Raw genomic sequence first — 12,083 nt, forward strand, 5'->3', positions numbered from 1 at the left:
AAACAAGGGCGTGAATATCAAAGTCTGTTTACTCTATTTGTTATTATTGAAAAAGCTTCATGCGGAAGAGTTACAGAAAAGGACAATTGCTCTTTCCAGTGTGTGAGTGATGTACAAGCTTTACAAGTATTGCAGTTTGGAACCCATTACACGTTGGGAGATGGTGGTCTTGTGGCGCAGTGGGTTAGAGTCCCTGCCTCTGAGCCCAGAAGCTCGAGTCCCACCCCAGGACCTGATGGCCAAAGAAGGTGCGTTCATAACGCGGTCAAGCTCCAGAGTCCCAGATTCGATTCCCGGCTTGGGTCACTATCTGTGCGGTGCCTGCACGTTCTCCCCGTGTCTGCGTGGGTTTCCTCCGGGGGCTCCGGTTTCCTCCCATAAGTCCCGAAAGACGTGCTGTTAGGTAATTTCGACATTTTGAATTCTCCCTCCGCGTACCCAAACAGGTGCCGGAATGGCACGACTAGGGGCTTTTCACAGTAACTTCATTGCAGTGTTTATGAAAGCCTACTTGTGACAATAAAGATTATTATTATTAAACAGGTTCAGCGTCGACCTGCAAAAATCCTTCAACGGGGCTGAGGTGGAGATGGTTAGCAGCTTCAAATCCCTAGGGGTACACATCTCCAAAAATCTGTCCTGGTCCACCCATGTTGACGCTACGACCAAGAAAGCACAACAGCACCTATACTTCCTCAGGAAACTAAGGAAATTTGGCATATCCACACTGACTCTTACCAACTTTTACAGAAGCACCGTAAAACACATCCTATCTGGATGCATCACAGCCTGGTATGGCAACTGCTCGGCCCAAGACTTCAAGAAACTTCAGAGAGTCATGAACAGAGCTCAGACAATCACACAAACCTGTCTCCCATCCATTGACTCCATCTACACCTCCCGCTGCCTGGGGAAAGCAGGCAGCATAATCAAAGACCCCTCCCACCCGGCTTACTCACTCTTCCAACTTCTTCCATCGGACAGGATACAAAAGTCTGAGAACACGCACAAACAGATTCAAAAACAGCTTCTTCCCCGCTGTTACCAGACTCCGAAACGACCTCCTTATGGACTGACCTCATTAACACTACACCCTGTATACTTCACCCGATGCCGGTGTTTATGTAGTTACATTGTGTACCTTGTGTTACCCTATTATGTATTTTCTTTTTCTTTTATTTTCTTTTCATGTACTAAATGATCTGTTGAGCTGCTCGCAGAAAAATACTTTTCACTGTACCTTGGTGTAGCATAAGCTCCTGGTGTAGCATAAGCGGCTTCCTTGATGTGCACTCTGACAAAGGAAGGTTCAGACGTGGAGATAACTTCAATACGTTTATTGAACTATTTCCAATTCTCCTACTCGGGTTCGCCACTACTGTTAATCCTTCTATAGCTACTCAGACTGACAAACCAGTCTGCTACAATCCACGTGGTGGGTGTGATGTTGAATCAACCCTGTGTCTGTACTCACTGAGTGTCTCCACTGGAAAGAGGAAGATCATGTGTGCTGTGTCCTTTATATATGGGTTGGTGTAATGCCCCCCTGTGGTAGTGTCACCTCTGTGTGTATCGTGAATGCCCATTGGTCGTGTCCTATCTTACTGACCTATTGGTTGAGTGTCTGTGTGTCATGTCTCTGGTGCTCCCTCTAGTGTCTAGCTAGTCTACGTGTACTTACATTAACCCCTCGTGTATCTACAGTGATGTATATCACCACACACGTGACAATAAACAAAATCCAATGGCTGGCGATGAGAGGGGGAGAGACTCCTGGTTAACCACTCTTGATGTGGGGCAGCACGGTGGCGCAGTGGGTTAGCCCTGCAGTCTCATGGCGCCGAGGTCCCAGGTTCGATCCCGGCTCTGGGTCACTGTCCGTGTGGAGTTTGCACATTCTCCCCGTGTTTGCGTGGGTTTTGCCCCCACAACCCAAAGATGTGCAGGGTAGGTGGATTGGTCACGCTAAATTGCCCCTTAATTGGAAAAAATGAATTGGGTACTCTAAATTTATTTTTAAAAGCACGCTTGATGCGGAGTGGCGTCCCTCAAACTATAAGCTGCTGGCAACAGGGCTAGCGACCTGTTCCGGGGGCGGAGAAACATTGTTAAGTCTGCCTTGTGCACCACTCTGTGGGAGTGAGCATAATTGTGGCAGAGAAACGAGTGCAGATACCCACCCTGACCACTGGATGGTGCCAGCGTTCAGTTTTCACCACAACTCCCGGCTCTGCAGATGCTGGCACAATGACAGCCACCTGCAAGTCAGGGGGCCAACAAAATGATAAATCCTCTACCTGAACGGTTAACTTCCTGAATTTTAGACCGAACAATTCTGTGCGCGCAAATCCTTTGCAGCCTGAGCTTTTGATTATTCTGTTTGCCCAGCCCCACCAGAGTGTTTGAAACATCATGAATCTTATTATTTCTCTCTGTGTGTACAATGAGCCTGGGCAGGTACCCTGCCACCTGGTGGGGAGGAGCAGACTGCACCCAGGCAGAGGCACACACACACACACACAAACAAACCAAGCCCGCAAGAGTGAGCCTTGCTCACTCACAGCTGCTGAATGCCGCCCCTGGCCAGACACAGTCCTTCATGGGTTTGCTTTGGCTCCTTTCATTCCTGCATTCTTCTCTTTTTGGAAATGAGGTAAGCCTGCTGCTAACTAGGTTCTCAATGTCTGCTGTGTGCTAAAGCAGGCTCTCCCCCACCTCCCCCCCCCCCCTCACCTCCCCCCACCGCTAAGTGTGTATGGTTGATTTGCTGCTGCTGTTATTGTTGTTGTTCTACTTATTGTTCAATTAATCAGCAATGTGAAGACAGGTCCGTCCACGGCTGCTGACTAACGGCACCGGGGAGCGATGCCCGAGGCTCGCTCTGCTTTGTAATTTCCCTTCATCCCCGGGTGCTGAACAGAGCTCTCTTGTGGGTCGAATATATTGAACCGTTCGCCGGCAAGGCGTCCACTATTGTGAGCTTTAGATTTCCGTCCTCTCTATCTGCGAGGTAAAATCCTGTGGCTGTGCGTCACTCGGTATCATTCACGTGCGGGACCATGTTTATGTTTCCAAAGCGAAGGCTTCTCAATTTATTCCCCTTTTTTCCCTCTCCACCCCCCCCCCCCCCCCCCCCCCCACCCCCCACCCCCGAGCTCCCAAAACCAAAATTCCCAGACGGTTTGAAAGCCTCCTGGCCTTGTAAAAAAATAAATTTAGAGTGCCCAATTCATTTTTTCTTTCCAATTAAGGGGCAATTTTAGCGTCGCCAATCCAGCCACCCTGCACATCTTAGGGTTGTGGGGGCAAAACCCACGCAAACACGGGGAGAATGTGCAAAGTCCGCCGGACTCGAACCTGGGACCTCGGCGCCGTGAGGCAACAGTGCTGACCCACTGCGCCCCTTAAAAGCTTCCTTGCCTTAGGGGTTGGAAAAGGGAAACAAACAAACTGAGCGGTTTAGAGATGTGGGGCAAGAAGTGAAAACTCTGGAAATGCAACGTCTGAAAAGAAAATAACTGCTAAGCGTGGTCAGTGGGTAACATCCTGACAAGGGCTTTGTGTCCGATCGGTTATCCTGTCCTCCTTTGGAATGTTGAAGCACACGCCATGTAGTTCAGGAATGTTTTTTTTTGGTTCTTATTTAAGAGCTCTTGTTGTTTTGCCTTGACAAGGTGTTTGGAAAATAGGGTAATGGGCCATCTGTGTGTGCCTGATTGCTTGGGCCCTGTGTGAAATCAGCACGGCTAGGACACAGGAGTGAGTTGATGATGAAAGGTTAAAGTGTATTAAGCTGCAACATTTGTCCGTGTGGCGATGAGCAAAAACCCCCATTGGGGTGGGCCACACACGGAGGAATTGCATCATTTCACCCAAACCCCCGCCCCCCCCTTGCCCCCCGCCCCCCATTACCACTGCAATCCCGATGCCGATTGGTTTTCTTCCCTCTTTCCCTGAAGCATTGTGGCTCCTTCTAGGCTCAATGTTACAATCCATTGATTCCCTACAGTGCAGAAGGAGGCTATTCGTTTCATCGAATCCACTCCGATCCTGCAAAAGAGCACCCTGCCTAGGCGTGCTCTCCCCCCCCCCCCCCCCCCCCCCCCCTCCCCCCCGTCCTATCCCTATAACCCCACCTAACCTGCACATCTTTGGACTGTGGGAGCAAGCCGGAGCACCCGGAGGAAACCCACGCACACACGGGGCGAAAGTGCAAACTCCACACAGTCGCCCGAGGCCGGAATTGAACCCGGGTCCCTGGCGCTGTGAGGCAGCAGTGCTAACCACTGTGCCACCCTTCATATTCTTTAAATGCAGGCAGCCTCCAGCACCCTTGCCCTCCTCTATCTGCAGCGAACATCACTCATTTGCACGTGCCCCCCCCCCCCCAATCGTCCCATTCCCCCCCCCCCCCCCCTACACACACACACCTCCACAGAGGTCAGCAGACGACGATCAGGAGAATCCTGCATGATACTCGTGTTTCTTTGCCTGAAAGTGCTGGCTCGGCACACAGCACAGCACTCTATTGTTGGCTAGAGTAACAGGGCACTGCGCAAAGCACTTCTCTCCAATGGAATATCAGAATACCGACTGCATAAAATATGAAATAACTAATGTGCCGCAATCATGCTGTACGATATAAATAATAAATGAGTTAATGTATTTGGATGGAATTCCGATGAAAGTTCCCGACTTCTGTTCCTTCTCTCCAGGTTGTTGGCTAAAATTAGAATCATCTTCTGTTGTACAGGCAGGGAGCAGGGGAAGGAAGGGCTCCACTTTCATTGAATGCATGTGGAACGGTAAATGTATCGTAGAATTTACAGTGCAGAAGGAGGCCATTCGGCCCATCGAGTCTGCACCAGCTCTTGGAAAGAGCACCCTACCCAAGGTTAACACCTCCACCCTATCCCCATAACCCAGTAACCCCACCCAACACTAAGGGCAATTTTGGACACTAAGGGCAATTTATCATGGCCAATCCACCTAACCTGCACATCTTTGGACTGTGGGAGGAAACCAGAGCACCCGGAGGAAACCCACGCACACAGGGGGAGGACGTGCAGACTCCGCACAGACAGTGACCCAAGCCGGAATCGAACCTGCGACCCTGGAGCTGTGAAGCAATTGTGCTATCCACAATGCTCCGTGCTGCCCTTGGGTGGTATGGGTGGGGAACTCCCATTGACCAGGTGGGGAGCTGTCCTTGTGAGTTTACAGCAGCGGCAAAACGTTAAAGTGCCGAGAACTTTTGGGGGATGGGCTTTTTCCCCCATGGTGGCACCGACTGGTGAAGATGCCAAGCGGTCAGCAAGAAAGAACTTGCATTTACCTAGCACCTTTCACAGCGTCAGGACAGCCCCGAAGCCCAAAGCTGTTCCCAACTAATGAGGTGCTTTTCTCTGCTGTTTGAGGGTAAATCCACATTTGGCATGCGGTAGTCTTTTAAAGAACAGCTGATGGGAGTGCAGGACAGGCATGTGCCGGTAAAAAGGAAGGACAGGAAAGGCAGGATTCGGGTACCATGGATGACCCGGGGAATTGCGAGTCTAGTCAAAAATAAAAAGTATGCATACATGAGGTCTGGGCAACTAAAAACTGGTGAAGCACTTGAAGAATACAAGGAAAGTAGAAAAGAACTCAAACAGGGTGTTAGGAGACCACAAAAGGGGTCACAAAATGAGAATCCCAAGGCATTTTATACGTAAATGAGGAACAGGAGGGTAGCTAGAGAAAGAGTTGGTCCAGTCAGGACAAAGGAGGGAAATTATGTGTAGAACCAGAGGAAGTAGCACGGTAGCATTGTGCAGGGCAGCACGGTAGCATTGTGGATAGCACAATTGCTTCACAGCTCCAGGCTCCACAGGTTCGATTCCCGGCTTGGGCCACTGTCTGTGCGGAGTCTGCACATCCTCCCCGTGCCTGCGTGGGTTTCCTCCGGGTGCTCCGGTTTCCTCCCACAGTCCAAAGATGTGCAGGTTAGGTGGTTTGGCCATGATAAATTGCCCTTAGTGTCCAAAAATTGCCCTTAGTGTTGGGTGGGGTTACTGGGTTATGGGGATAGGGTGGAGGTGTTGACCTTGGGTAGGGTGCGCTTTCCAAGAGCCAGTGCAGACTCGATGGGCCGAATGGCCTCCTTCTGCACTGTAAATAAAAAAAAGGTAGGTGAGGTCCCTAATGAGTATTTTGCTTCGGTATTCACAAAGGAGAGGGACACATTGATTGGTGGTTTCTCAGAGGGATGTGCAAACACTTTGGAACAAGTTGTTATTACGAGGAAGTGTTAGGTGTGTTAAAAAGCATTAAGGTAGACAAATCCCCAGGGCCAGATGGCATCCATCCCAGATTACTAAGGGACACAAGAGATGAAATTGCTGGGCCTCTGACAGAAATCTTTGTTTCCTCGTTGGCCACAGGTGAGGTCCCAGAGGATTGGAGGATAGCCAATGTTGTACCGTTGTTTAAGAAGGGTTGCAAGGATAATCCAGGTAATTATAGGCCAGTGAGCTTGACGTCAGTGGTAAGGAACTTGTTGGAAAAGGTTCTCAGAGATATGGGGCTGGATTCTCCGAAAATGGGGCTATGTCCCCACACCGGCCTAAAAACACAGACGTTGCACTCCTGAGTTTCCTAGAAAAAAAACATTGCGATTCACTTACCTTCAGGGGGCTGGCAAGCTGGTACAAAAGATGAAATCACACAGGGTCAGGGGTGATGGATGGATTTGGAACGGGCTTGGCCATAGAAGACAGAGGGTAGCAATGGAAGGGTGTTTTTCCGAATGGAGGTCTGTAACTAGTGGTGTTCCACAGGAATCAGTACTGGGACCTTTGCTGTTTGTAATATATATAAATGACTTGGTCAAATATGTAGCAGGTCTGATTAGTAAGTTTGCGGATGATACTAAGATTGCAGGAGTTGCAGATAGCGATGTAGTGATGAAGATTGTCAGAGAATACAGCAGGATATAGATAGGCTGCAAAATTGGGCGGAGAAATGATAGATGGAATTTAACCTGGGCAAATGCAAGGTGTGCATTTTGGTAGATCCAATTAGGTCAGGCGCTATTAAATAAATGGCAGAACCATCAGGAGCATAGACACAAAGAGAGATCTGGGCGTGCAGGTCCACAGATCCTTAACAGTGGCAGCACAGGTGGAAATGGTGGTAAAGAAAACATATGGCATGCTTGCCTTCATCGGACGGGTAATCAAGTATAAAAGTGTGCAATTTATGTTACAGTTATATAGAATGTTGATTCGGCCACATTTGGAATACCGTGTCCAATTCAGGTCACCGCACTACCAGAAGGACGTGGCGGCTCTGGGGAGAGAGTACAGAAACTGTTTACCAGGACGTTGCCTGGTATGGAGGGTATTAGCTATGAGGAGAGACTAAATAAACTGGGATTATTCTCCCTAGAGAATGGAGGCTGAGGACCTGATAGAAGTTGATAAAATTATTAGGGGTATAGATAGGGTGTACGGTTGGAGGCTTTTTCCAGGGCGGAAATAACATTTACAAGGGGGCACAAGTTCAAGGTGAGGGGGGAAAGGTTCAGTGGAGATGTGCAGGGGAAGTTTTTTTACAGAGGATGGTGGTAGCCTGGAATGCGCTGCCAGGTGAGGTGGTTGGCAGATACATTAGCGACCTTTAAAAATATTTTTTAGAGTACCCAATTATTTTTTTCCCAATTAAGGGGCAATTTAGCGTGGCCAATTCACCTACCTGCACATCTTTTGGGTTGTGGGGATGAAATCCACGCAGACACGGGGAGAATGTGCGAACTCCACACGGACAGTGACCCAGGGCCGGGATTCGAACCCGGGTCCTCAGCGCCGTAGGCAGCAATGCTAACCACTGTGCCACCCTACATTAGCGACCTTTAAGACTTATCTGGACAGGCACATGAACAGTTGGGGTATAGAAGGATACAGGCGGTTGGTCTAGATAGGGCACGTGTGTTAAATTACCTTCTGTAATATATGTTACTGATTTGTTCTTTCCACGATGATCCTGTACTTGATGTTCATTAACACTCAAAGTCTCCAATTGAAGCAAATTGTTTACTGAGTAACGTTAACAAATAAACTGTGAGTTTGACCTCTTTTCAACTAAACTAGAGATTAAATTAACAAGATTAAATATATATTAATTATGATTAACAGCACCTGCACTCTGAACTATCTCTCTCTACCTCTGGTCACTAGTCACTACAAACCAGAAGAAGGAGGAACTCGGCTTGAGTCGGTCTTTTATATCCCTTTCTAGTGCTGCCATCTAGTGATTACTTAGCTGTTACTTCTGTATATTAACCCTTTATATACATACAGATGTGCAGATCATTACAATGTGATCGGCGCAGGCTTGGAGGGCCGAAGGGCCTGTTCCTGTAATGTGCTGTTCTTTGTTCTTTCTCACTGTGTAATGAAGGTGGTTACCAGGAGTGACGTCTAAAAGCCAATAAAGGGGCAATTTAGCATGGCCAATCCACCTATCCTGCACATCTTTTTTGGGTTGTGGGGGTGAAACCCACGCAAACCCACGCAGACACGGGGAGAATGTGCAAACTCCTCACGGACAGTGACCCAGGCCGGGGATTCGAACCCGGGTCCTCAGCGCCGTAGGCAGCAATGCTAACCACTGTGCAACCGTACTGCCCCAAGCCTATTCTTTAATGAAAACTGAAAATGCTGAGAAAATAATCAGCAGGTCCGCACACCCCAGCGGCGAGAGAAGTACATGAGCGGCACGGTAGTACAATGGTTAGCAGTGTTGCTTCACAGCGCCAGGGTCCCAGGTTCGATTCCCGGCTTGGGCCGCTGTCTGTGTGGAGTCTGCACGTTCTCCCTGTGTCTGCGTGGGTTTCCTCCGGGTGCTCCGGTTTCCTCCCACAAGTCTCGAAAGACATGCTGTTAGGTGAATTGGACATTCTGAATTCTCCCTCTGTGTGCCTGAACAGGCGCCGGAGTGTGGCGACTAGGGGATTTTCACAGTAACTTCATTGCGGTGTTAATGTAAGCCTACTTGTGACAGGATTGTTTTAAAGAAAAAACAGGTGTTTACATTTCGGGACGATGGACTTTCAGCGGGACAGGAGGATTGTCAGAGATTAATAGGTTTTTAAAGCACGGTGGGGAGCAGGGTGGGGTGAGGTGCAGGGGATAAACAAAAGGAAGGGGCTGCGATTGGGTGGAGGACAGGGGGGGGGGGGATTAAATGCAAAAAGGTGATGAGAGTACAAGACAAAAGGAGATTGGGACAAATATGGAAACAAAGGTCGCTCCAGCGTAAATAAGAATATCCAATGGGGCCACAGTGGGGTCACTGGAGCAGTAGTCCAGAGGCCCAGGTTAATGTTCTGGACACATGGGTTCAGATCCCACCATGGCAACCTTCTGGAATTAAAATTCAATGAATAAATCTGGAATCGGAAAGCTAATGCTGACCATGCATCGATTGTCGTAAAAACCCATTTGGTTCACTGATGTCCTCTAAGGGAAGGAGATCTGCCGTCCTTACCTGGTCTGGCCTACATGTGACTCCAGACCCCGCAGCAATGTGATTGACTCTTTTTAAAATAAAAATATTTTTATTCTCCCCCTTTTTCAGATTTTCTCCCGAATTTACACCCATCAACAACAAACAATAATCAACAACAAATATATCAAACCCCATAACAATAACAACGATCCCACCCTCCCACCAACCCCAAACACCACCCCACATGTTAACATAAACAAATGACAAAAAGGAATCAGGGATTACCCTTAGTCATCTTTGATAGACACGCCAGGAAGTTTAAGGGCAATTAGGGATGGGTAACAAATGTGGGCCACATCCCATTAATGAATAAAGAAAAAAAAAGAGTACATGGGAGCAGTGGTTAAAATCTAAAGTTGTTAAATAATTTAGAGTACCCAATTCATTTTTTTCCAATTAAGGGGCAATTTAGCATGGCCAATCCACCTAACCTGCACGTCTTTGGGTTGTGGGGGGCGAAACCCACATGAACGTGGGGAGAATGTGCAAACTCCACACGGACAGTGACCCAGAGCCGGGATCGAACCTGGGACCTCGATGCCGTGAGGCTGCAGGGCCAGCCCACTGCGCCACCATGCTGTTCCGACAGTGCGACACATAATATCAGGAAAGCAGGTTAAAACTCGGGAAGGAGCTGCAGGCAGGGAGCTCGGCAACCTGGATGATTTTAATTGCCACCCTGCCAGGTTTTCACAGTTTAAAGTCACTCCCCATTCACCCCAATCAACCAGGAATCGTCAGAGCTGAGCCTAATCCTCACTTAACATTCAGAGGTGTCTTTCCATGAATCATCTATGGGGAGTAAGATGGGCTGCCTATTAACGGTGCACAGCAAAGAGACAGCAAGATTGGGAACTGAAAATACCCTTTGATTCACACCCGGTTAATTTATTCATTATGCAGGGAGGTTGTGGTAGAAAATCAATACAGACACAAAAGAATTAAGAGGTTGTCTGTCTGATCAACAGTGCAGTGTGAATTTGGGTGTGTCATTAGGCTTGTGTGACATTTCTTTAGGTGACTCTACACACTCCACAGAAGAGATGTACCCTCCTTACAGAAATTAACTGATGTTTCTTCACTCGAGGATTACAATCAAAAGAAATGGCTGCGAAACACCTTGGGACATCTTGAGCTCATGAAATACGTTGGGCGCAATTCTCCCAAGAGGGAATAAAGTCCCCTAGCGAGTGCCTATAGCCGCCTGTTTCCCGGCACTCGCAGTGCAGAGAAACACGCGGCGATTCAGCGCGACACGCGTTGTATGAGGGGCCTGAATGGGGAACGCACGCCCGAGGCCGCACAGAGCCCCGTTTTGTACAGCGGGAAGCTCTGCTCGCTGGAACTCCCCATTGTAGCGAGAGATCGGGACACCATTTAAAAATGGCCTCCCGATCTCCGAGCCCCTCGCAAAAATCCCCGACCTCCCCACCCGCCCAAACACAATATGGGAGGGTCTCCACCCCCCCCCCCCAGCATGCCCCAATACTCAAGCCGGGCACCCTGGCCCGATTGCGCGCACGCAATAATGCCAGCTTGGTACCTTGGCAGTGCCAACCTGGCAGTGTCCCTGCCAGCTGACAGTGCCACCTGGGCTCCTTGGCAGTGCCTGGCTGGAACCAAGGTGGCACTGCCAGGGTACCAGGTGGCACCAGCAGTGCCAGGGCAACACCCTGCCCAAAGGGCATGCAGCTGGGGGCCTCACATCCACTTGGAGACCCCCCACAAGTGCCAATCCACAAACGGGGACCAGTGCTGGACGGAGCTCGCGGAGGTCACCACGTGAAGGGGATGAATCCCAAAGCTTCATGCATCCTGGGAATCATTAGAGTGAAGCCCCTCAGGAATCTGCACATTACCGTGGGCGGGATTCATATCGCAATATCTCGCAAGAGCGCGTTGGATCTCGCCAGGCGTGGCGAGCCGATTAGATTCTGGGAGCAGGGTCTCCCGGCTGTCAATGACCTCGCTGCGCTGCAGCGAGCTGCTTTGCCAGTGTAGCGTGGTCTCTGGATCGTGCCCGTTGTATTAAAATGGACAGCATCTTCTCTCTGGCAGCTTTCCCATTTACAACAAAGAGGGAAGTTGACCAAGAACAATAATTAGCGTTTTTAATGTCAACCATTTATTTGGTTCCTTTATGTGAAACGGAAGCACATCCTCCATCGTATGGCAAAAACAGGGCTCCAGATCTAAATAAAGAAAGGTTTGACAAAACATCACTACCACTGCCTAGATTATAAAATTGAGGATTCTGAGATCTGGGCAGGATTCTGCCTTAATCGGCGGGGCGGGAAACTCTGGTGGGGTGTAGTGGCGTGAACCACTCCGGCGTCGGGCCACCCAAAAGGTGCAGAATCCTCTGCACCTTCAGGGGCTAGGCCGGCCCTGGAGTGGTTTGCGCCCCGCCAGACGGCGGGAAAGGGGCTTGCCGCCATGCCAACCGGAGCCAAAGGGCCTCCGCCGGCCGGCGCGAGTTGGCCCATGTGTGGGAGCGCCAGCGTGTGCTGGCGTCATTCCCGCGCATGCGCAGAGGG

General features: G+C 49.6%; 1 protein-coding gene across 1 annotated transcript in view; it reads left to right on the forward strand.

Moving 5' to 3' along the window:
• Positions 1 to 2,520: 2,520 nt before the first annotated feature.
• apc2 (APC regulator of WNT signaling pathway 2) overlaps positions 2,521 to 12,083 on the forward strand; it is a 219,205-nt gene continuing 209,642 nt past the window's right edge. The window contains 1 exon segment of the mRNA XM_038776515.1: positions 2,521 to 2,653. Within this exon segment, the coding sequence (XP_038632443.1) occupies positions 2,600 to 2,653 (54 nt within the window). The 5' untranslated portion in view covers positions 2,521 to 2,599.

The sequence above is a fragment of the Scyliorhinus canicula genome, chromosome 18 (genome assembly GCF_902713615.1).
Source record: "Scyliorhinus canicula chromosome 18, sScyCan1.1, whole genome shotgun sequence".
In the NCBI taxonomy this organism is placed as follows: Eukaryota; Metazoa; Chordata; class Chondrichthyes; order Carcharhiniformes; family Scyliorhinidae; genus Scyliorhinus; species Scyliorhinus canicula.